At 45.5% G+C, this 25369-nt stretch overlaps 1 protein-coding gene across 1 annotated transcript; it reads right to left on the bottom strand.

Moving 5' to 3' along the window:
* Nucleotides 1–718: 718 nt before the first annotated feature.
* On the bottom strand, nucleotides 719–24739 carry LOC134412480 (transient receptor potential cation channel subfamily V member 2-like). Its single transcript, XM_063146373.1, has 16 exons — nucleotides 24556–24739; nucleotides 21853–22029; nucleotides 21389–21522; nucleotides 16684–16833; nucleotides 16359–16499; nucleotides 14893–15191; nucleotides 14011–14187; nucleotides 12740–12898; nucleotides 10628–10723; nucleotides 9910–9980; nucleotides 8913–9078; nucleotides 7456–7522; nucleotides 6210–6517; nucleotides 5065–5186; nucleotides 3375–3469; nucleotides 719–1957 (listed from the first exon to the last, which is right to left on the bottom strand). The coding sequence occupies exons 2-16, from the start codon at nucleotides 22011–22013 to the stop codon at nucleotides 1866–1868; spliced, it is 2238 nt and encodes a 745-aa protein (XP_063002443.1). The 5' UTR covers nucleotides 22014–22029; nucleotides 24556–24739; the 3' UTR covers nucleotides 719–1865.
* Nucleotides 24740–25369: the final 630 nt, after the last annotated feature.

The following is a 25369-nucleotide window of genomic DNA, read 5'->3' as shown; positions in this document are numbered from 1 at the left end:
GTTTGTAGTATCGCTGAGCCAAGTATCCCCCATCTTGTAATTGTGCCTTTGGTTTCTATTTCCTAAATGTAGAACTTGGCATTTATCCCTATTAAATTTCATCCTGTTGTGTTCAGCCCAGCACTCCAGCCTATCAAGATCACTTTGAAGTTTGTTTCTGTCTTCCAGGGTATTAGCTATCCCACCCAATTTTGTGTCATCTGCAAATTTGATAAGCATTCCATGCACCTCCTCATCCAAATCTTTAATAAAAATGAATAAGAAATTCTTTCTTTTTTGTCATCCACTTATTGAAAGAATCAGCTATTTTAAAATCGGAATTTCAAGTGTAAATGAGCACTTATTCATATTGGCACAAATTGCCGTTCCCCCAAACTGAAAAACTGACCTGCAAGTCCATGGAATCCACATGACTCAGAAAAATCCAGGTTGAATTCATAGAAATCCAAATTCATTTGAATTTGTTTTGAATTTCCCCAACATCCAACCTAATATCCACCAAGCAGAACCTGGTGCAAAAGTCATGCATTTACAATGAAGAATTCTAAGAATACGTGATAGAAAAGTTAACTCTGCACAGTAGACAAATTAAAGGAGTAATTAAGCAAGATTCGTGGGTTGTTGTTTTTTTAAAAAAAACATGTTTTCCTTTATGTTTGTACATAAACAAAGAACGTAAAGAAAGATGACCTCCTGCAAATCAAACCAAGTACACCCATTACGAACATTACAAAATCGTGCTCCTTGTTCGATTTAAGACTAAGTGTAACATGCGCAGTTTTGCTTTACAATGTCTGTTGTGTATGATTAAAAACATGAATAAAAACATAAATTAAACAAAAAACGAATTCAAGAATTCTGAGCCCAGGGACATGTTTTGAGAACCAGAAATGAGTGGCACTCACAATAACCCACTCCTCATTTTCCCTAAGCATTCATCATTCTAGCAGTGTTTTTTTTTAGGAGGGTGGGCAAAGTAATTTTGTTGCTGCTGTTGGCCAAATGGTCAGAAGTTCAAAATCCTGGCTGATCTATTGCAAATCACCCAGAAATCTACCAGGAGATTCATGTGTCCCTTCTGTTCATCCCTGAAATGCAGGGGATTTGGATTAATATTTTTTATTGTTTCCAATAAATGCAGGGGTTTTGAAACTCTTTCAGCTCGATCGTTAAATTCAATTCTGGAGGTGGGCAGGAGGATGAAGTGATAGGGCAAAAAATACCTGCATATCTTAGCTTAAAGCTGCCAGTAACTGAACATCTCAACCTTTTAGAAACAATCAATGGTTAGGAGGAAAGTTCAATGCATAGGGCAGGACCCAGCAAGTAGGAGGAGCAAGCCACCTTGTGCCCTCCAGGTGTTTTGCTCTGCAGCACCCATCATCCACTGCTATCAGCTGTGCCAACTGGGGCTGATGGGAGTTGTAGTCCAAACAATCTGGAGGGCAAGCCAGTGGTGGAGAAAAGCGGCGGGGGTAAGCCCATTGAGCATTTGTTAAATGGAGGGAGTTTTGGAGGCTGGCGCTGGGCAGGAGGGAAGCGGAATTTCATTTATTGATTGATTGATTTTATTTTATTACATTTATATACCGCCCCACAGCCAAAGCTCTCTGGGCGATCTACTGAGATCAACTGAAGGGCCAAGGCTTTGTTGAGACGGGACACACGGAATTATGTCCGTCCTCCGAGCGCGTCCGTCCTGGGAAAGGCACAGACCGTAGTTTTCTCGAGTCACTGTCTCTTCACAGAGATTTCTCATGCTTTCGTTGTGGTCAGACGTTCAAGCAGCGCGAGGGAACTCAGCCCTGGGCGGGGGCCCCATCAGCTCAGCGATCCCCCACATCCTCCTTGAGGTTTCGCCTCGCTCAGTGGCCGGTGGCATGCGTCGGCAGCCGATCCTCCTCCGCCACAGCCAGGAGGGCTCTCATGCGCGACACCCAACCGGATTGCTTGTCCTCTGAAACAGGAGGCAAAAGGAGAACGCCATCAGTCAAAGCTGCCCAACAGGGCCAAGCAGAAGGCACTCAGCCCACACCAAAGTGGCAAGCCAGGGAGAGACCCTCACTCAGCGGGCCGAGCCAAACACATGCCCCGCGTGGGGAAGGTCCTGGGTTCAAATCCCCTGCGCCTCTAGTTATAAAAGGACTGGATGGTAGTCAATTGGAAAGACACCTGGCTGAGACCCTGGACTAGGGGCTACCGCTAGCCGGCAGATTTTATCCAACCGCCTTTGGATGGCTTTAAAAGGTGGTTGGATAAATCCCTGGAGGTGAAGGCTATCCATGGCTACTAGCCCTGGTGGCTGTGTGCTACCTCCAGTTTCTGAGGCAGGAAGCCTGTGTGCACCAGTTGCTGGGGAACATGGGTGGGAGGGTGCTGTTGCACTGTGTCCTGCTTTGTTGTTCCCTGGCTGATGGCTGCTTGGCCACTGTGTGAACAGAGTGCTGGACTAGAGGGACCCTGGGTCTGATCCAGCCTCAGGGCTCTTCTTACGTTACGTTCTTATGGATTAGCTGAGGTAAGCTTTCTCTATCAGATTCCCTCCAAATGTTTAGGACTGTAGCTTCCATCAGTCCTCAGGCAGACTGGCATCCGGAGGGCGCAAGCTTGGGGAAGCCAGACTTCAACAAATGCATAATCTAACTCAGCATTCCTGTGTTCCTGCAATTGTCCCAGCTTCAATTCAGCTCTCCTCCATTGCCCTAGACCAGCCTTCCTCAACCTGGGGCGCTCCAGATGTGTTGGACTGCACCTCCCAACACATCTGGAGCGCCCCAGGTTGAGGAAGGCTGCCCTAGACCCATATGAGGCTGGCGGACGGAAAAGAAGTGGCAGCCCTTCCACTGCGTCCATTTATTATTATTATTATTATTATTATTATTATTATTATTATTAATTTATTTATATAGCACCATCAACGTACATGGTGCTGTACAGAGTAAAACAGTAAATAGCAAGACCCTGCCGCATAGGCTTACAATCTAATAAAGTTGTAGTAAACAATAAGGAGGGAAAGAGAATGCAAACAGGCACAGGGTAGGGTAAACAGGCACCGGGTAGGGTGAAGCTAACAGTATAGAGTCAGAACAAACTCAATATTTAAAAGCTATAGGGAAAAGAAAAGTTTTTAGCTGAGTTTTAAAAGCTGTGATTGAGTTTGTAGTTCTCAAGTGTTCTGGAAGAGCGTTCCAGGCGTAAGGGGCAGCAGAAGAAAAAGGACGAAGCCGATTTTGCAACTAAGAATCTACTGCTGAAATTTGCTTTTTTTTCCCCTCTCCTCCTCCCTCCTGATCGCCTTTCCTTTCCTGTCATGGATTTTCTTTCTTTTTTAAAAAGCTATTGTATTATTAATTTTTTTCTTTTCTTTTTTTTACCTTGGGGCTCTGTCTCAGAAATGTTGGAGTCTACAGGATCTTCCTTCAACACTCCTTGCTCTTTCTTCCAGTCTGCCCAATTTACTTCTTCCACTCTAGAAAAGACACACACACAAAAGTTACAATGAGCTACATAAATCCTATTTATTTTATTTATCTATTTATTGCATTTTTATACCGCCCAATAGCCGAAGCTCCCTAGGCGGTTCACAAGAATTAAAACCATTCAAAGTATAATACAAACAGTAAAAAAAATGACATAAAATACAATATAAAAGCACAAGCAGGTTAAAATCGGCAGTGGTGCAGAAATATAAATTTTAAGTACAAATTTAAAACAGCCAAGTTAAAATTAAATTTATAGATGGTTAAAATGCTGAGAGAATAAAAAGGGCTTCACCTGGCATCTGAAAGAATATAGTTTAGGTGCCAGGTGAACCTCCTTAGGGAGCTCATTCCACTTCCGGGGTGCCACAGCAGAGAAGGCCCTCCTCCTGGTAGCCACCTGCCTCACTTCCTTTGGCAGGGGCTCATGGAAAAGGACCCCTGAGGATGACCTTAGGATCCGGGCAGGTCCATATGGGAGGAGGTGTTCCTTCAGAGAGCCTGGCCCCAAGCCGTTTAGGGCTTTAAATGTTAATACCAGCACTTTGAATTGGGCCCGGACCTGGACTGACAGCCAGTGAAGTTGGAAGAGAACTGACGTGATGTGGTCTCGTTAATCCTCAATTGTATGCTACTATGCACCTAATATATTGCTTAGCCTGGAAGTAAGTCCTGGAAGTAAGTTAACCTGGAAGTAAGTCCTTCTGAAGGCAGCGAGATTAATTTCCGAGTAGACAAGCACATGATTGTCCTCTTCTTCTTCTTCTTCTTCTTCTTCTTATTATTATTATTATATAGCACCAACAATGTTACTTGCCTAATTTCACTGAGCTTGAATTGCTGCATTGCTGTTCTGCCGACTTTACTTTCATTTCGGTGGCCTAGAAAGATCGCTGTTCTTTGTTCTGTATTGACTGTGGTTTATTTATTGGGTTGTAAACCAAAATGAATATTATTATCTCGAGAGAACTGAATTAATTAATATTATTGTTTGGAACTGGTACGGAGCTCATTGTTTATGAATATAAATATTGTAAATAAAATAAATTAAACTCTCTCTCTGGTTGGGTTTTGTACATGGAGCAAGGGGCTGCCATCTTCTCTTTCACCTCAGGCCAAAAAATGTCTTGGTTGGGGGGGAACGTTCTAACATTCTCCCCCTGTCTACCTGGGCATCTGTTGCCTCCTTCGTCACTGTTTCTAGATTGTAAGCTCCTTAGGGCAGGGACCTGTCCCCTCGTTCTCGGTTTAGCTCTGTGCACATAGACGGTGCTCATATGAAATAAGTGTAAACCAAAAGGAGGAGAAAGCATCCAAGTCAGGTCAGAAAAAAAGGAGAAACAAATTCTCAGGATGCAAAAGATGTTTTATTTCAAAGCCTGAATTCTTTCAATGGCCTTCTTCAGGGAGTTGTTAGAAGATGCCTGCAGCAATACTTCTGGCAAGGTGATGGTCTCCTAGGATAATCATTGGCGGCGACTGAATAATGAACAAATTAAAATGTATGACCAGCCTTGGCCGTTGCATAATATCACACTAAGCTGCTCTGTGGATTTGCACTGACCTGGCGCACGGCCTAACTTACCGGAGAAACCATCTCTTATTTTCCTTTTCTTCTGGGTTGATAGACAGGAAGCAGCCGGACCTTGGCGTCTTCTTCCAACACCAAAACCAGTTTTTCTCGATTTCCAAAATAGCAATGGCTCTCTGCAAATGCAAGAGATGAAAAGATGATATATGCACGTACGTGCTCACCGCCCACAATTACCTTCCCATCATTTTGGAGCTACAGGGGAGACCCTCCTCTGGGTTTCTCTAGGTCAGGGCTGAACTGCCAGTATCAAGCGGTGGAGCCAGGAGTCAGTGTCAAGCGGCAGAGCCAGGAGTTTATTTATTTATTTATTACATTTCTATACCGCCCAATAGCCGGAGCTCTCTGGGCGATTCAACCTCCTTTAAAGGGTGGAGTCAAGAATCAGTGTTGAAGGACAGAACCAGGGGTCGAGGGGTGGAACCAGGAGTCAGTGTTGAGGGGTGGAGCCAGGAGTCAGTGTTGAGGGGTGGAGCCAGGAGTCAGTGTTGAGGGGTGGAGCCAGGAATCTGTGTTGAGAGGCGTGCTGTTTCATACCCTGCACTTTTCATCTTAAAAGTGCTATATGGACGAATTGTAGCCTTCCCTGAGCAGCCATCAAGCCAATGCCTGTAGAAATGTTTGCTAATTTCCATCCCACCCACCACCCAAAAAAACCTGCATCCAGAAATCAGTGAGAGGCAGTATGGTGCAGTGGTTAGAGTTGCTGACCTGGGACTAGAAAGATCTGGGTTCTAGCCCCCTCTCAGCCATGGAGCTCACGGGGTGACTTTGTGGCCTGTCCCTGACTCTCAGCTTAACCAACCTCACAGGGGTGTTGTGAGGATAAAAAGAGAGAGAAGGAGGAGGACCACATAAGCCCTATCACTTCATCAGGTCCCTTGAAAGAGGGGAAAAGGTGAGATATAAATGTAATAATAAAGAAATAAACAAATAATAATAAAAAATTAGGTATATTTTTGTAAACCGCCCAGAGAGCTTCAGCTATGGGGCGGTATATAAATGTAATAAATAAATAAATACATTTGCATTAAAATGCAATCCAAATGAACGCCTCCCTCTATTAGCCTACAATTTGGCCTTGGTTTAAAATTAACCCCCCGCCAGGGTTGAGAAGGTGGCGTTGTCGTCGGGCTTGCCTGTAGCTTCCAGACGCTTCGGCCGTACCCAGAGACATTGGTGACCGTCTCACTCATCAGGGCAATCAGCATGTTCAACAGAAGGATGTACGTCAGGACCACGAAGAGGAGGAGCAAGACCATCACAAAGTACTTGAACTTCACGTTCTCGTGGAATTCCAGGTCGCCCATGCCAATGGTGAACCGGAACAGCGCCAGGGAGGCCTTGAAGAGGTCAGGATATACGGCTTCGTCTTTATCGCCACCGTGGAGAGGGAGAGACCCGTTCTGGGCTGTCTGGGGAGCCTCACCGGTGAGGATGACGAGGGCTGGAGCGAGAGAACGGAAATTCCAAAAAGCAAACACACAAAAAAGCGTTTATTTATTTATTTATTTTTTAAAAAAACCACCTCCTTATTTGAAGGCTGGGGCGAAAGTAGATTGAGATCTATTGGCCATTTACAGTAGATCGCTTTCTGACTCACAATTCTGTAAGAATGGAAAGGAAAGGCACCTCTCGTGCAAGCACTGAGTCATGACTGACTCTTGGAGGGATGCCAACTTTTGCTGAAGTTTTCTTGGCAGGCCTTATAGCGGGGTGGTTTGCCGTTGCCTTCCCTGGCCGTTATTACCTTTCCCCCAGCTAACTGGGTACTCATTTTACTGACCTCGGGAGGATGGAAGGCTGAGTTGACCCGAGCCGGCTGACTGAAACCAGCTTCCGCTGGGATCGAACTCAGGCCGTGGGGAGAGTTTCGGCTGCAGAAACTGCTGCTTTACCGCTCTGCGCCACACGAGGCTCTGTCTGTAAGAATAGAACAACTAAAAAGCTCAATGCAGACACACCGCAACATACTGGCTAGGGAATGCTGGGAGTTTCCAGTCCTTTTTCTATTTAAAATACATAGGGTTGCACCCTAAATTATTTTCTAGTCCTGTTTCCATATCAGGTAGACAAGAAGCACACAGGAATGCAATAATTTTCCTTCCTTGCTTGCCTGGCTCGTTGACCGTAACTACCTATAAATACTTCAAAGTCACTGCCCACCTCTCACCTGAGCAATAGGTTATCTCTGCATCCCTGACTCTCGCTTCCTACAGTTGTTCTTAAGTGTAGTCTTTCTGCTCAGTCGTTCGGACCTCAGCTGGGTGGTTACTATTTTCTCAACTTCCCTCCAGCAGCTTCTAAGAATCTTGACTTACCTGGAAGAGGGTGGGATTATGTCACCTTTTCTGGCCCACCCTGTTGGCATAAGGAGAAACTCACCTGTGGCAAAGCCAAAGAGGAAGATCACATAGACAATGAGGAAATGCAGAAGGTCCCTCAGGATTGCCTAGAAAAGAGCGCGGGATAGAAGTAGCTCAAAGCAGAGTACACCATTCCATTCCTACCCCCAAAACCTTTCCCATTTTTTCCTGCTGGCTGTCAACACCCTGCATCTACGGAGCGGGTACATCCCATCTTTATGGGGCTGCTTTTAGGGAAGAAATTCGCTTACAGTCCTTACCTGCCTGTTTGTTTAAGCTTTCTTGTACTTTTGCAAACCACGGGGGTTCCTAAAGCATGTTGATACCTTTGTCTTGTTCCTCAGTGGCCTATTTTAGCTCTAGTCCTGTTGACACGCAACACCTGAGTTTGCTATTAAAGGGAACACTGGCACAAGGTGCTACTAAAGGTCACCTTTTCTTTGTGACAGCATTTCCCATGCCTTTAACGCCTTACATGACAGCTAGGCATTCAACAGGTGCTGCTTGGCTCAGAAATGCATTGATTGGGGTGGGTGGGAGGTTTTTGTGCACAAAAATCATGCCTGGTGTGAAGAATGTGGAGCGGGAGACATATTTCTCCCTCTTCCATAATGCTAGAACCCAACGGGGTCCTCCCATGAAGCTGATAATTGGTAGGAGATTCAGGACAGATAAAAAGAAGGACTTCTTCACACAGCGCAGAGTTAAACTATGGAATTCACTTCCACAAGATGTAGTGATGGGCACCCATTTGGACAGCTTGAAAAGGAGGTTGGATAAATTCCTGGGGGAGAAGGCGTTCAATGGCTACTAGTCCTGATGGCTATGTGCCACTTCCAGTATCCAAGGCAGTAAGCCTATGTTCACCAGTTGCTGGGGAACATGGGTAGGAGGGTGCTGTTGCACCATGTCCTGCTTTGTGGGTCCCCGGTCAACAGCTGGCTGGCCACTGTGTGAACAGAGTGCTGGATTAGACGGACCCTCAGTCTGATCCAGCCTCAGGGCTCTTCTAACGTTAGTATGATAGCTGCTCTTGAATTCTGGCATGACGTGTTGCTGTTAAAGGCCCAGGGTCACCTGGTTGTGACATTTCCCTGTACACTCACCAAGGGCGGAAAGTAGCCACTGCTAGGCCAGCTGAGATTTGGGGCAGGGTGAGGTAAAGAGGCAAGTCGACCAATATCAGAGGTGCGACATTTTATTTATTATTGCATTCGTATCCCACCTTTCCTCCTTTCCCCCCCAATGAACCCTAGGCAGCTTACATAATCCTCCTCCTCTCCATTTTATCCTCAAACAACCACCCTGTGAGGTAGGATGGGCTGAGAGTCTATGACTGGCCCAAAGTCACCCAGTGGGTTTCCATGGCCAAGCGTGGACTAGAACCCGGATCTCCCAACTCCCAGTCCAACACTTTAGCCACTACACCACGCTGCCGTTTGAAAAGCAAAGTGCTGAATTTGTCTTAATGCCAACCTTCTGTATCATGACAATATAGATTCCCGTCTGCTGGAAACCTCGGGTGTAGTACAGCAAGTTCACCCAGCCCAGGAGCAAGGAGAAAACCATCCATGGCACATACTCTTCCAACCCCACGAGGTACAACAGCGACGAAAGCAGCAGGGCAATTGCCTGCACCAACCTGCAGGAACAGCAAGTCGAAGCGAAGCCGGTTATAGAAAGCAGAGGGAAGATGGATACATCACAGCGTTTGGCAGGTAAACCAGAGAAATAGTCCTTTATGCAGAAGACTCCAGACAGGGCCTTTCGCACAGCCGTGCCTAGGGTGAGAATTGTGCTTTGTTTTGGATCCGAATATACCAAAATTCATGGATGTCTTCATACATGGGGCAAAAAGAACTTGAAATTTGTCCATCCAGACTCAGCGCTTTGAGTCCTTCACTCTTAAAAGTACGGGTTTGAATCCCTGTTTATTGAAATCCTGTTAGTCCTGGGTTCGAATCCTCATTTATTCAGTTCTGAATTAGGGTTGCCACCTCGTTTTTCATGGCACGCTCCTCATCTTTAACAGCTACATGGCAGCAGGTACAACAACACCCTCTCCATACTGGGAATAGCACCCTCTCCGTACTGGGAACAGCACCCTCTCATGGCACCCTCTCCATACTGGGAATAGCACCCTCTCTGTACTGGGAACAGCACCCTCTCATGGCACCCTCTCCGTACTGGGAATAGCACCCTCTCCGTACTGGGAACAGCACCCTCTCATGGCACCCTCTCCGTACTGGGAACAGCACCCTCTCCGTACTGGGAACAGCACCCTCTCATGGCACCCTCTCCGTACTGGGAATAGCTGCACCTATTGAATTTGGCTGGTGCAGTTGGGTGAAGATTTAGTTTCAGTCCGTTTTCGATAAGAATTTAACAAAATCCTCTAAACCCTTACAAGCCTGTTCACACACACACACACACACATACACACACACACACTTCTCCCGCCTGTGCAACGTACAGAAAAATCTGAATGCAGTCATCAGTGAGTAGACTTTTCAAGAATCGGTGCCTCTTCCACAGGTAAAGACTCTAAGCGAATGGAGAAGGAAACTCTGTTAGAATGGCAAGTGGAAACACCTACAGCGGTGCAGAAATAAGTAACTGAGTAAGAAATGGCTGACCAGCTGAGGGCAAACTTAAAAGCCTGCTTGCCAGCCCATTTAAGCAGGAGACAAATGATAACATTTTTGCAGGGAGTTAATGGCAATTTTTTAAAAAGAGGAATCACCAACCACGGTGTGTGCACTCACTGGGAAACAGGTCTCGGAGGTTTCCATGGCACTTCACAAACCTGCAAAACCTATTTGACCAAGGACAAGTAACTCGCTGAGCCTGAACCTACACTTTTCAAGACCAACAAAAATGTATTTCACAGCTGCTGGTAAGAATATGTGTTCATTTTATACTAGAGTTTTCAACTTTTAAGTTTTTATAATGTACCTCATGCTGTATTTTGTGGTTTTAATTGTTGCGAACTGCCAGAGAGCTTCAGCTACTGGGTGATATAGAAATGTGATAAATAAATTAAGTATAAAGTGTGAGGGTTAGCGAGCCTTCATGGGTGCCCAGAAAGGTGTCTGTCAGCATCTAGACACCATTTTGCCTACCTCTGGCGTAGACAGAGTATCGGCCACGTCCTAAACTGTGGGAGGAGAAATGGTGGGCCTGTGCCGTACCTGGATAATGAGGAGATAAATGCCTCCAAGTAAGACGATGACCTGACCCGTAAGCTTCAGTATGTCCCCAGCAGTAAGCGAAACTGGAAAAGGGGGCTGTGAAGACATACAAAAAAGTGGGTGGGTGAGAGGGAACGGAGTCAGATGAACACGTCCTGCGGCCTGGCCAACATCCGCTCTCAGGGTGCATTCACATGAACTGAAGTGTATGATAGCCATAGATGACCCAGGGCACTCAAGGCTGGTGGCTTTGATTTCAGAGCTGTCCATGGTGCTGAAGGTATTTTGGAGGTGGGATTCAGCACCATAGATAGCTCCTTTAGAGTTCTGGCTGGTTTTCACTGAAACCCAGAATGGATTCATACACACACACAAATCAAGGCCAGCCCTACAATTAGACAAGGTGAGGAGGCCCATCTGATATGGCAGATCTGGGCCATTAAAGGACCACCAATTGTCAATTTAGTGTATTTTTTTATTTATCACTATTCTTAGTATTTTCATCATTGGGAGGAAGCTACCATTTGGATTTTATCAATATGGTAATAATATATCTTCAGCACACATTGTGCCTTCTTCAAATCAATTTTTAATTTATTTATTTTAAATATTTACAGACTGTGTGCCTCTTCTTCTTCTTCAAACAAAAAATGATTAAGGGTGGTATAAACAAAAATAAAATATCTAATTCAGATTTTTTTAAAAAAAAAAACACCATAAAAACTAACCAGTAAAAAATAAAACCCAGAGGCAAAAAAGCAATTTCAACCAGCTGAAAACCTCAAATAAAAATAAACATTTGACTGTGAAGTGCCTAGGCAAATAGAGAAAGGCTTGAGCTGGTGCTCAAAAGAATATAATGTTATCACCAGGTGTGCTTTGCATGAGCAGGTATTCTGAAATCAAGAAGCCATCACTAAGAGCTTCATCCCATGTACCTGTTTCCCTCGAATTATCCCCTACAGCGCTAAGATGTCGCCATTGTTGTTGCTGCCGGGTGGCTAGATCCTTTGCATACCAGGAAATGGGTTTAAGGGGGGAAATGTAAAAAAAAATCATAAAAAATCAACAAATGACACCAAATCCGATTCAAATTTGGTATGCTTAAAGCTCTCCTTAATATCTATGACTGTACCAATTTTGATGACTTTATCTTTAAAGCTTATGCAGATGTAAGCATTTGTTTAATTTTTCTTCAAATCCTGCTCCTGCGCCCCAGGGGCAGCTTGGAAAACAACAAATGATACGCTCAAAAACTAGTAGCAAAATATTGCACTTCTTTTTGTTAAGAAGCGCAATTAAAGCAGGATGCATGGGAGTACTTCACAATAAAAGCAGATTATAAGCTGGAAAACTTCGGAGACCTTTGCACGCAATTCGCAGTGATTGCACAGTATAACGCTGGTGTGATAAAGCTGTCTGAAGGCCCTCCACACTTTTGGAGATGGGAAATGTACTTCTCTTACAGATGAAATACAAAGGTCTCCTCATGATCTGAATGCACCAGGCTGGTTGATATAGGAGGAATTGCAGGGCTGCTTCTTTCATCATCCCCAGCCATGTTGGTGGGAATGATCATAGAATCATAGAATAGCAGAGTTGGAAGGGGCCTACAAGGCCATCAAGTCCAACCTCCTGCTCAATGCAGGAATCCACCCTAAAGCATCCCTGACAGATGGTTGCCCAGCTCCTTCATAGAATCATAGAATCATAGAATAGCAGAGTTGGAAGGGGCCTACAAGGCCATCAAGTCCAACCCCCTGCTCAATGCAGGAATCTACCCTAAAGCATCCCTGACAGATGGTTGTCCAGCTGCCTCTTGAAGGCCTCTAGTGTGGGAGAGCCCACAACCTGCCTAGGTAACTGATTCCATTGTCGTACTGCTCTAACAGTCAGGAAGTTTTTCCTGATGTCCAACCGGAATCTGTCTTCCTGTAACTTGAGCCCGTTATTCCGTGTCCTGCACTCTGGGAGGATCGAGATGGGATCCTCCCAGATGGGAGTTGTAGTCCAAGACATCTGAAGGGCGTCAGGCTGGGAAAGGGTGATGACCATAAAACCTGTCCCTTGCTGCTTCTCTCACACACACACATACACCAAAGCGACCCTTACCTTCCCATCCAGAGGTAGGTTGTAAGCGACGGCTGTGAAAACAAGCATGAATGCCAGGTACGACCAAAAACTGAGGAAAAACCTCTTGGCAGCAAAGGAATCCCATTTTTGTTCAAGCAGCTTGTTTACGGGCTCCAAGTCCACCATTTTGTACCGGTTCTGAACATAACACAGAGAGAGAGAGAGAGAGAGAGAAACACTTCAATTCAAAATGTCATGACTTCTACCCAAAGAACCCTGGGAAGATAAGGAACATAAAAAGCTGCATTTTGCCCAGCGATACACCCAGTATTTTCCCCACACACCAAACTCCAGGGTCCCAAAGAGCAGCAAGTGACGAGAGCCTGATGGGAACCGAAGGAAACTCCATTTTGTTCCTGACAGGGCTGTGATTTTAGTGAGTTTAACGTGCAAAACTGCAAACACTCAGAGTTTTGTTTGTTTTTAAACAGGGTTTGCAAAAAGCGTTGCTGTTATTGTTCTAACATATCAGGAATGTAGAAACAGTTTTAAACCATGGGATGGTGATTGGAGTGGAGGGAAAGGAATGTCATACACATGCCCATCTAAAGCGCACACACACCCTAAACGACAATTAAGTTCAGGGTCCAAAATTATATTATTATTATTATTATTATTTTTATTATTATTATTATTATTATTATTTGTATCCCGCCTTTTGCCCAATGCTGGGCCTCAAGGCGGCTTGACAAAATTAAAACATATACAGGTAAAAGCTATAAGTAAACGCTAAAAATATAATTAAACAAGTTTCAATGTTAAAACATCTCAGCATTTAAAATACATATCAAATTTTAAAAGCCTAAAACATTCAATTATTAAATTACCTAGCTACACCACTGTTTTTAGCCAGGTCAGATTATTTGTCTATTTAGGCCAGTATCGTCTACAGCAGCCTTCCTCAACCTGGGGCGCTCCAGATGTGTTGGACTGCATCTCCCAGAATGCCCCAGCTGGCTGGGGCATTCTGGGAGATGCAGTCCAACACATCTGGAGCGCCCCAGGTTGAGGAAGGCTGGTCTACATGAAATAAAACACATCAAATCAGTCTGAAAGGGTTGGGTTTTGTTTCTGGTTTGTTTTAGTTTTTTTTAAAAAAAAGGTGGCTGTTGGTGTTTTTTGCTCCATGGGGAAAAGGAAACCAAGATGGTGCAGCTGTGGAGGGAACTCTGGAAGGGCGAACGCCACAACGGAAGAAAGAGTGAAGTGACCATTTCCAAGCAGTGAAGCTGTTCTGTTTGCTGACTCACTGGGGTGTCGCTGCTATAGGCAAGGATTTCCAGCACAGAGTTTTCCTCGTAGCTATCAATGGCAGACAAATCGTAGAGGGAAATGTGGACCGGTCCATATGTCCATTCGGTGAACTTGCGTGACAGGTGACAAAACTCAGGGTCTTTGATCTCCCGGCGAATAATGTGCTTGAAGATCTAGAGAAGACAAAAGGGGTCATTCTTTGGGTCGCCTCCTGTGCGCTCAGCATTTCTGCTTTCAATTAACAGCCCATAATCCTGTTCCTGGGTTGTTTTGTTATGGGTGAACCTCAAACTCTGAGTTGTTTATGGGTTAAACAACCCAGACGTAACCCGACAATTACCTATGGTTTGTTGTTAGGTAAACAACAGCCCATAAACAACCCAGAGTTTCCAGGTTCACATGCCACGTCGTTAAATAAAAGCAGAAAAGATAAGCATGTGCGTAGCTCACACATTCTGTTCATCCCTGCAGTTCCTGGATTAAGCAGTTCTACAGGATTTCTCTTTATTTTGATAATTTGTTCTGCAAATAAACTGGAGAAGGGCAAACAGCTGTACAGGGCAAAGTCAGATTTCAAAGTGAAGCTGTCAACATTTTGAAATGGTGATCCAAAAATGTACATTTTTAGATCCACTCTAGAGGAGGGATGGACAAAACTCTCAAATTTTGCTTTCTCTGGCTTTTTTTTAAAAAAATCTCAAGTTCTTTCTGTCTCATATATGAAGAAATTTGCAAGATTTTGGAAAGCTCACGGGTGAAAAATGAACCAAGTGAAACTTCTCCCGCCCCTAGTCTAGAGTAACTCCTGTTCAAACCAGCCGAGTTCTGGAGGACATCACCCATAAATGCAGCAGCAGAAGACATCCCCAGGGGTTTACCTCTACTTTGCCCGTCTTGACGGCCAGTTTCAAAGGGGTTAATCCTTTCTTGTTTACTATTTCCTCCAGTCTCAGCGTTCGGTCAATTTTGGCCCCTTCCTTCAAGAGTTCGTCGTACATCTTGATCACCAGCTCCGTATTCTTCTCTGTATCATTCGCCACCATCACTAAGGCATGAAAGACTGTGTTCCCCAAAGAATCCTGTTCTTCCAGCCTGGCCTTCTGGTGAGGGTTATGTAGGAGATACTGGAGTACATCTGGCTGGTTGGTGCATGCAGCCAAGGAGAGCGGGAGCTCGCCTAGAGAAGGCAAAGAAAGAACTCTGGAACTCCCTGCAAAAGGAGGCTAGGTCGCCCCCAACGCACACTCTGTTGTCTGTCTGCCGACAGGCAAAAACATTTGGCAGGCCGTTGGTATATAAACTGATCGGGTTCCAAAGGAGGTTAGAATTGGTTGGTGCTGTTTATTTCGCTTATTGTGTTTTTAATTGACTTCTTTGCATTTTAATTAAGACTTTGTTTCTAATCTGGATTTTATCCAGCTTTGATGCAGGGACTGGTCCTAGGTTCAATCCCCAGCTTCTACAGGTAGGGCTGGAAAAATTCCTGGAGAGCTGCCAGTCAGTGTCGACAATACTGGACCAGAAGGCCCAACAGCCTGACTCATTTTCTGTTCAGCCGACAAACTAAGCAATGATGGTAAAGCATTTTGAGCTAAGCATTATAGCTTATCATGTTGTGTGAACTGTGATTAAGTGCGTCGTGTGAACCATTCCTAATCACGGTGGCTACATAACCACAATTTAATCACGCTCACTAACCATTTCCTGCCAAACAGTTAGCAGCCTAACCATGGTTTAGCGTGTGGTCTGAACAGGCCCAATATGAAGCAGATTCCTACCTTCCTATCTAAATCAGCCAATCATTTAGAAGCGTGAGGACTGGAATTTTGATTTCTCTTAAGGGCAAGGGCCATAGCTCAGTGGTAGAAGCCTTGAATGTAGAAGATCCCGGGTTCAAGAATGGAAAGAATGGAAGACCAATGTGGGGAAAAGAAAGTTAAATTATGGAACTCACTGCCACAAGATGTAGTGATGGCCTCCAATTTGGATGGCTTTAAAAGGGGGTTGGAAAAATTCCTGGAGGAGAAGGCCATCCATGGCTACTAGCCCTGATGGTTATGTGCTCCTTCCAGTATCCGAGGCAGTAAAGCCTGTGTACCTTGCTTGGGAACATGGGTGGGAGGGTGCTGTTGTACCACGTCCTGCTTGTGGGTTCCTTGTCGACAGCTGGTTGCCCACTGTGTGAACAGAATGCTGGACTAGTTGTACCCTCGGTCTGATCCAGCAGGGCTCTTCTGATGTTCTTATATAAAAGCGACATCAAGTGTCTCTTAAGAGCACAAAGCATTTTTTAAAAAGACATTACCAATTCAGGATCAAACTTGACCTTGCAATTTCAGCGTACCGAAATAGAAGCACACCCCTTTCTTCCGCTGCTGAAAGAACTCGCCGCAGGCCTTGGCATGGACGTTGGCCCCGTTCTCCACCAGGAACTTGATCAAATCTAGATTCCGCTTCTCAATGGCAATGTGGAGGGCCGTGTGACCTGGAAGGGGGGGGAGAGAAAACCGGCGCAGGAGAAAGCCGTTGTTGAAGACATCCGATGCCCAAATCCACCCACCCACCCAGTAGATTGAGAAACAAAACATTCACTTCCTCAGCCTGCTGCCCTCCGGAAGTGTAGGATTGAAACTCCTGGCCTCCACCCTAGCCCACCTGGGAATCCTCACCTTTGTAGTAGCCTATGCATTCAGCGTTGATTAGCTGCGGCGCATTCCCGGTCCGCCTGTCTATCTCCAAGAGCAAGGGGATCGTGAGGTTCACCTCATCTTTTAAATTCAGAAGGGCCTTCATTAGGCACGTCTTGCCTGTCTTGCCATCTGAAAGAGAAAAGATTTTGACAAACCTGCACCATTACCTTCACTGGGTTATATCCAAAGACCAGCATAACTTAAGTCCCATTGATTTAAACGGATTTCTAAGTAGGACTCACATTGGATACAACTCACGACTCTGGCAATAGCAGAATACAAATTTGTCCCCATGGTCTCTATATGCTAGGGGGAATATTTTTGTTTTGTATGGTGTGTGTGTGTGTGTGTGTGAATATCATAGAATAGCAGAGTTGGAAGGGACCTACAAGGCCATCGAGTCCAACCCCCTGCTCAATGCAGGAATCCACCCTAAAGCATCCCTGACAGATTGTTGTCCAGGTGCCTCTTGAAGGCCTCCAATGTGGGAGAGCCCATGACCTCCCTAGGTAACTGATTCCATTGTCATACTGCTCTAACAGTCAGAAGTTTTTCCTGATGCCTAGCCAGAATATGGTTTCCTGTCACTTTAGCCCATTATTCCACGTCCTGCACTCTGGGGTGATGGAGAAGAGGTCCTGGCCCTCCTCTGTGTGACAACCTTTCAAGTCTTTGAAGAGTGCTATCATGTCTCCCCTCCGTCTTCTCTTCTCCAAGCTAAACATGCCCAGTTCTTTCAGTCTCTCCTCATAGGGCTTTGTTTCCAGACCCCTGATCATCCTGGTTGCCCTCCTCTGAACCCCCTCTAGCTTGATAATTCCGTTGCGGAGGAAACATCCAGGGACTTGCCTATATGCCATGTATACCCCATCATGGCTGCGCAGTGGCGCTACATTTTTTATATGACGCAGCCACCAACTCACAGCCACATCGTCTCCCACCAAAACTGCGCTGCTTTGCAGTGTCATTTTACCGTGACTTTTTCAGTTGCTCCGAGGTCACCAAGTTGTTTCTTCGTCTGTCCGTGGTGGCCTCGGTTCAGATTAAGGAAGTGGGCGTTGCTAGGGCTGGATCCGAATGCAGGGTAAGTGCAGCGGGCAAGCTTGACAAGCAAAATGACCACTGGCGGTGTGGTTTTTCTTGGCCAGATAGGCCGCGCGCTCCCTCCTGCTGCATAACTTTATTGATACTGCACAGCTTTGGGGGGATCCGCTACCAAAGCAATGCCGTGTAGACGCCCCCCACAGCTGTCGTCTTCACCAACTTGGTATCCTCCAGATGTTCTGGACTATAGCTCTGAGTATTCCTAACCACTGGCCATGTTGGTGTCGTGGGCAACCGCTCACTGATGTTGGACGCAGGACTCGAGTCGACCGTCGAGGTGTTTATTCAGTCAGGCAGAGCGCTCTGGGACAGCTATCCGAAGACAGCTTCCTCGAATGAACGGTACGCTCTCCTACTGATAGACAAGTCCCACCACCCTTGCAGATTGCTGTTGTAGGGCAGTTTTCAGCTAGCGTCTTTCAGCTGGGGGCTCAGGCTTTGTGGTTTCCTGCTTCACATTTCCATGTGCATGCACAGAGCAGATAAGGGCAGGGGAGCAGGCACTAAGTTCGTTCCTCGGTCGCATAAAATAGGTCACATGGCAAAGTGGATATACAAGATGGCATTACTTTGGTTCAGCATTCTCTGTCATTGGCTAGGAATGATGAGAATTGAAGTCCAAAACCTCTGGAGAGCACCAGGTTAGAGAAGACTGGCATTGAGCAGGGGGTTGGACTCAATACGGACTCCTGCATTGAGCAGGGGGTTGGACTCGATGGCCTTTTAGGCCCCTTCCAACTCTACTATTCTATGATTCTATGATGAAGCGAGGTCCCAATTCCAAACTCCTGTTAAAGGATTCCTAGCGGGGCTGGGGGAAATCCTCCTTGCACCCGAGACCTTGTATACCCACCTCCTGATAGAACAGACCAGCTTTTTCAGAAGCAGTGCTGTCCAGAAGTTTTGGACTACATCTCCCCATTGACCCCAATGACTGGCATGCTTGATGGGGCTGCTGGTTCCTGTAGTCCAGAACATTTGGAGGACAGGTTGGAGTAAACTGAACAGGACTCCGTTACAGGCGATTATCATGAGGAATTTGGTTGCACCACCGGAAACCTATAAATAACTTAGGGGGCCTATGAAATTGCTCTACTTCCTGAGGTACGGTCACCCAGCTAGGAACGTAGGAAACACGGCTGGCTGGGGAATCCTGGGAGTTGTAGGGTTTTTCTTCTGACTTTTGTGAACCGCCCAGATTTTGTGAACCGCCCAGAGAGCTCCGGCTATTGGGCGGTATAGAAATGTAATAAATAAATAAATAAATAAATAAACAAGCATATGATTGCACCCTAAAGCTCTTACTGACCATTACTTAGCCTTAGGAGAGGCACAGGGGTTGTCTACACCACACCGCCTTGGAAGCGCATGAGCTCAAAAGCCTGCAGCAGCGGCGCTGTGAAGCTAAACCGATAAAGCTAGATAGGGCAGGAGGGAGCAGGGGCTATTCTGGCTGGAAAAGCCCACCCCCTGCCCTGTGTTTCCGCACTTTCCCATCAACAGCAACAAAAGGCAACCTCTCCGTCCAGTAGCAAATAGGAGCAAATGTAAAAATCACTGTAAATTGACACTTTGAAAGCATGCAGTTTCGGGGGGTGGGGATCATAGAATCAAAGAATAGCAGAGTTGGAAGGGGCCTACAAGGCCATCGAGTCCAACCCCCTGCTCAATGCAGGAATCCACCCTAAAGCATCCCTGACAGATGGCTGTCCAGCTGCCTCTTGAAGGCCTCTAGTGTGGGAGAGCCCACAACCTCCCTAGGTAACTGATTCCACCGTCGCACTGCTCTAACAGTCAGGAAGTTTTTCCTGATGTCCAGCTGGAATCTGGCTTCCTTCAACTTGAGCCCGTTATTCCGTGTCCTGCACTCTGGGAGGATCGAGAAGAGATCCTGGCCCTCCTCTGTGTGACAACCTTTGAAGTATTTGAAGAGTGCTCTCATGTCTCCCCTCCATCTTCTCTTCTCCAGGCTAAACATGCCCAGTTCTTTCAGTCTCTCTTCATAGGGCTTTGTTTCTAGACCCCTGATTATCCTGGTCGCCCTCCTTTGAACACGCTCCAGCTTGTTTGCATCCTTCTTGAATTGTGGAGCCCAGAACTGGTGGGAATCTACACTGGTGTTATTCTAACGTTTTGAATGGGTTACTGTGACGCTCTCCAACGTTGTAAATGAGTCGTACTTACAGGTTCTATTTCTTAGTTCCAGCGTGGCTACAGATTCATGTGCCTCGACCGGTAATTTTCCTCTCCCTTTTCTCTAAGCAGAGCTGCTGGGTTTGCTCCACCCACTTCCTGTTCTCCCTCCTTCGCCCCTTTTGCTATCTCATCTGCTACAGCAGATAAATCACACCAGCGTTATACTGTGTAATCACTGACAATTGCATGCAAAGGACTCAGAAGTTTTCCACCTTAGAATCTGCTTTGATTGTGAAGTACTCCCATGCATCCAGCCTTAATTGTGCTCCTTTTGCAAAAGATTCGCCCAAGCCGCTGCTGTGGGCGCAGGAGTAGGATTTTAAACAAATGCTTACATCTGCATAAGCTTTATAGATAAAGACACCAAAATTGGCACAGTAATTCAAATACCAAATTTGAATCGAATTGGGTCATCGGTTGATTTTTTATGATTTTTTAAAAAACATTTCCCCCCTCTTTGCAAAGGAGCTGAGGAGCGCTCAAAGGATCGCTGTAGCTCTTTGCAGGAAAATTAACAAGGGTCTCTGCTCCTAGTCCAAAACTCATGACCGGCGGGGCTTAAATGGGGCTGCTGCTAAAACTTTTCAATTTGGTCTCCTATCCAAACCCTGACCACACCCAGCCCTGCTTCAGCAAAGTGGCTGGCTCCTACACATTCAGGCAATTCCCTGGGACTTCTGTTAAGATGTTTGGGGGGGGGGTGCTTATGACTATTGCCCTGAACTGCTGGCTAGGAATGAGGCAGGCAGTGGACAGAGCAAACCAAGAAGCTCTCAGAGAAGAGGGAGAACAACGGAAAGGATTTAACAATGTGCCCTGCAGTAATGTTACAGCTAAACGTAAGTCATGCTAGTATGCCCCATGATACAGAGAACCGATACAGAGAACCACGTTAGAAAGGGACACTAGCAACGGTATAAGACTAGTGTAGATCCGGCCCTGGATGCAATACTCTAGATGAGGCCTAACCGGGGCCGAATAGAGAGGAACCAGTACCTCACGTGATTTGGAAGCTATGCTTCTATTAATGCAGCCCAAAAAAGCATTTGCCTTTCTTGCAGCCATATCGCACTGTTGGCTCAACATGACTGCGAATTGGTAGCTGCATCATTTAAATAACGCAGTCACTACTGCACAGCCACGATGGGGTTAATAGAGTATACAGACACCCCCATAAACAGCACCGCTTGCACTATAAAACCTAATATTTATTGTATCTGCAAACTCCGCCATCTATCCTATACACACCGCTGGTCCTGGGCGATGTTACGAACAGTTCTGTGAAGGCCAAAAGCTTGCCTGTTCTTCCTCGAATGAGAAGTTTAAAAAGGAAAGACAGTGCCCCCAACCAGGTTATGCTTTAGAGGAAAGAATTCGCGTCTACCCTTATATTCGGAGTCGGTGAGAAATTTGTTGGTTCCTCTCAAATAGTCCTCCAGGCCTTCCAGCTCATTTGGATTCCCCCTCACGATGGCACCATAGAGACGGTCTCTGTTGAAGCGGTTCGGGTCATTCGGGCTATGGAAGGAAAGTAAAATGGCATGATGAAAGCCTCGCCCGGAAGCACCCTCATTTAGTTGTTTCTTTTTTAAGCTGGGAATTGTAGGACTTTTTACCTGTCTAAACATGCATAGGATTCTACTCTTATTTCATTTGTTTCTTTATGTTTGTGGTCCCACTTGGGAGGAGGGCATATGTTTAGGACTGCGAAGTGGCATGTAAACATTTATAGAAATAAATAAACTCTTCCATTTAAAATGGGGAGGGGGGAATCATGGACACATCAGAAATTTGGGGAACGCGGCCGCTCCCAGAACAATGGCTCAGCTCCTTAAAGCAGTTTCTTACTCTGCAAGTCCCAGTGCAACAAGGTTGAGTTTAATTTTCGGGGAAGGAGGTCTCTCCCGCTCGACGGATTCCAGAGGCAACCTCTCTTCCTCCGACCCATCTGCCTGTGCACCGTCTGTGGTGCCGTCATACGTCTCTAATATCCGCTTCCTATTCTGCATCGTCCGCTCAAAAACGCTGTCAGGAGAACAGAGCATCAGAAGAAGAACTGGTTAAGCTGACAAATGAGACTGAATGGAATGGTGAATTGTGACAAAAACGATATGACCAAGTTTCTAGCCCTCAAGATCACAGAGAAAAATCTGCAGGGAAAGCATCTAGCACATCTGGTGGTCCGGAGGATGGAACTTCAGTGCCATGAACAGAAGATAAGACTTAATATACAAATCCTCTAATAGCTCAGGAACTGCCAATAATAATAATAATAATAATAATAATAATAATAATAATAATAATAATAATTCTTACTCGCCTCTCCCTTTGGATCAAGGCGGGGAACAACATTAGTACAGTAATACATCAAATACATAAAATTAAATAAAAGAGCATGTAAAACCAATATAATATCAAAGTAACAATCAAGATATCTTAAAATTCTTGGTTTAAAATTCATCTGGGTAGGCCTGCCAGAAGAGGCTAGTCTTTATAAATGTCTTAAACTCGAAGAGAGAGTTAAGTTGATGAATCTCCTCCGGCAGGAAATTCCACAGTCTGGGGGTGACAGAAGAAAAGGTCCTCTGGGTAATATAGTTGTCAGCCTAGTTTTGGCTGACTGAAGTAAGTTCCTCTCAGAGGACCTGAGTGCATAAACCTGCACAGCTATTAATAATTTCAGCCCATCTCTGAGTCCTTCCACCCTACAAACACAGCAGAACCAACTTTTGAGTGCATAGGATCACAGCAGGGCTGCACTCATATGCACACTTACTTGGGAGTAATCCCTATTAGCACACAAGTGGGATTGAGTAAATACACATCCGAATATGCTGCAAGCTGTTCATTTATTCATTTATTTACATTTAAATACTTCTCCACATCTAGACAGATTCCGAAGCAGTGATCAATAAAAGAGGCAAGATAAGAGAAAAGCATAGAACATGTTAAAAATGCTTATTATTTTTGAAAAGAAAACTGCAGCGTGTGCGAAGGAAGCGGGGTTGGAAAGTTAGAATTTTAATCATTTCTAAATTGGCATCTATAGATATGTATTAGCACAATGCCAACTTGATGCAAATCTGTGTCCTCTGCAGGCCTCTTTTGGGGGAGAAAGAGGCCACCCTGGTTTACAATCTAGAAATAGACAGAAGAGGAGACAAAAGAGGAAGTGGAGGAAGGAAATGGAAGCAGGGTTTCATCCGGCTGCTGCGGAGAGAGATGGGAAGTAGGGGCATTCCACCAGCCTGCTGAAAATTCATTTGCTTCTTTCCTCCTCCCTCACCATTGCTTTTCCTTTTATGTCGTTTCTTTTTAGATTGTAATCTTGTGGGCAGGGACTGATTGTATCAGAGCCTTTTGGGCAGAGGAACAGGATAAAAGTGATTTAAATAAGGAAATATTAACAACTAATAAATAAACCAGGGAAATGTGAGATCGTTGCAATTATATGTATTTAGGATAGGAGACAGTGGGGTGTGTGGAATAGGAAATCATGTCAGAAGCTTCACTGAAAAAGTTCTTTGTTCCTCAAAAGGTAGTCCCCAAATCTATTTTTAAATATATGTAAATAAATAAGATAGTGCCTCTGAGCATATACAGAGTGATGTTGTCATCCCCACTAAGTTGCCTAAACCAGGGTGTGCGCATCTTAGATCTGGGGGTGTGGGGGAGAAAAGAGGATTGCCAATTGTCCAGAAAAAGAGGGGGAGAAAAACAGCCTAGACTTCTGTGTCCTGTCCCACCCGATTTACAGAAATTGCCCAGGTTTTTACAGCATAGGGCTAAACAGCTCATCATTGCTGCAGATCGAACACTTCTGGGGTCCAGCTCAAGAGCTGGCAACCCTATAAGCCAAGCCGGCAAGGATTATTTGAACCCTGGCACCGATCATTTAGAAACCAAGCAGTCACAGCAAGCAAACTGTATTGATAAAGTTCCTGCATTGATTCCTGCACTGAACAGGGGGTTGGACTTGATGGCCTTGTAGGCCCCTTCCAGCTCTGCTATTCTATGATTCTATGATTCAATAAATTGCAAAGGAAAGTTATATATGTCTGTGTATATGAGATGGTTCACGTAAGAGAGAAGGAGATGAGGTTACAACGAGCAGAAATCCAACTGGTACAGTTCACCCACTCCCACCATTGCACCAAAGGCCCATCTGAATCTATGTTAGCAGCAATTAATCTGTTAAAAAAAAATGGAGAGAAACATCCAGAAATGCTGGACCACACCCTAATCCAGAGGTTGGCGACTTGCGGTTTGCCAGGTGTTTTGGCCTACAATTCCCATCAACCCTGGCTAAGGTTGCCCATTCCTGCATTAATAGGGGAGGGTTACGACAAGGTTTGCTCAGAAGCATGAGAAGTGCTTTCTGTGCATGCTCAGATGCACTCTTGCCTTCATTCTTGATCCAAACATCCTTGGACAGAGGTTTTGCATTTAACATCGGCTGCAGGACTATGGCCTGGATTAAATTAAGCCCTGTATGTTTTGTAGAAGACAGCCGGGAAAGAGAGAGGGAGAAGGAGAGAATGACGTACTTACTTCACAGATGAGGTTCACCCAATCTTAACACAGAACTGTCCAATATCCTGTTGAGCAAACGAGAAGTCAAATCTCAACAGCTAGCCAGGAGGTTTAGCTTTTACAGTCCCTCCATCGTTGGACTTGAAATGCTGCTGGTTCTGTCAAAACAAAACAAAAAGGAAAGGAAAAAAAGTGAAACTCGAACTCGGTGTTTACCAGATCCACCCAAAACGAAGATCTGGATTTCCTCCAGGGTGGTGATCTGGAAATGATTTATAGAGCCCGGAACACACAGTGATGAAAATATTACAGCTCCAGAGAAAAGCCAAAGGAAGTCGTAAGGGTTCCCATGGAAAAAAAATGGGAATGGTCTTAGAGGCCCTGATGGATGGTATGTGGCATTGTTCCACGGTCCGGAGATACTAGATCAGCTGATGTTTTAACTGGTGCCTGTCCAAGGTGGGGGAGAAGAGTAATCTCGTCTTCATGTTTGAAGTTTCGACTTCTGCCTGTGGCTCAGACTCTCATGCTCGTCACAAGACCTCGAGAGAAAAACCACATTCGAGCGGAGAAGGCCACGATGAACAGAAACACCCCCTTAGCAAACCGATTTCGTTTTGAAGAAGCAAGCTTGGCTCTCCCGCCCTCTGACAGGCAGAGATAAAAGAGGAAGGCAGCAGAAACCACCACTTTCAAGAAAGGACGTGCAGCAGATGAGCAGTGCAATGCCGTTGAGACGAGAGGGTGTTTCTTGCCGTCTTTTGCAGATAATTTCCGGCACAGCTAGCATCTCCGTCAGGCTGCGGGTACCAGTAGCATGAACACACTCTGG

The sequence above is a fragment of the Elgaria multicarinata genome, chromosome 22 (assembly GCF_023053635.1).
Source record: "Elgaria multicarinata webbii isolate HBS135686 ecotype San Diego chromosome 22, rElgMul1.1.pri, whole genome shotgun sequence".
In the NCBI taxonomy this organism is placed as follows: domain Eukaryota; kingdom Metazoa; phylum Chordata; class Lepidosauria; order Squamata; family Anguidae; genus Elgaria; species Elgaria multicarinata.
This window is presented reverse-complemented; position numbering and strand designations above follow the sequence as displayed.

Coding starts and splice junctions, on each gene's coding strand:
- LOC134412480 (XM_063146373.1), bottom strand. CDS start 22,013: ATGCAGAATAGGAAGCGGATATTAGAGACGTATGACGGCACCACAGAC. Junction 10,724..12,739: donor ACCTACCTCTGGATGGGAAG/GTAAGGGTCGCT, acceptor ATGTCTTCACAG/CCCCCTTTTCCAGTTTCGCT. Junction 1,958..3,374: donor TTCTGAGACAGAGCCCCAAG/GTAAAAAAAAGA, acceptor CTCCTGTTTCAG/AGGACAAGCAATCCGGTTGG.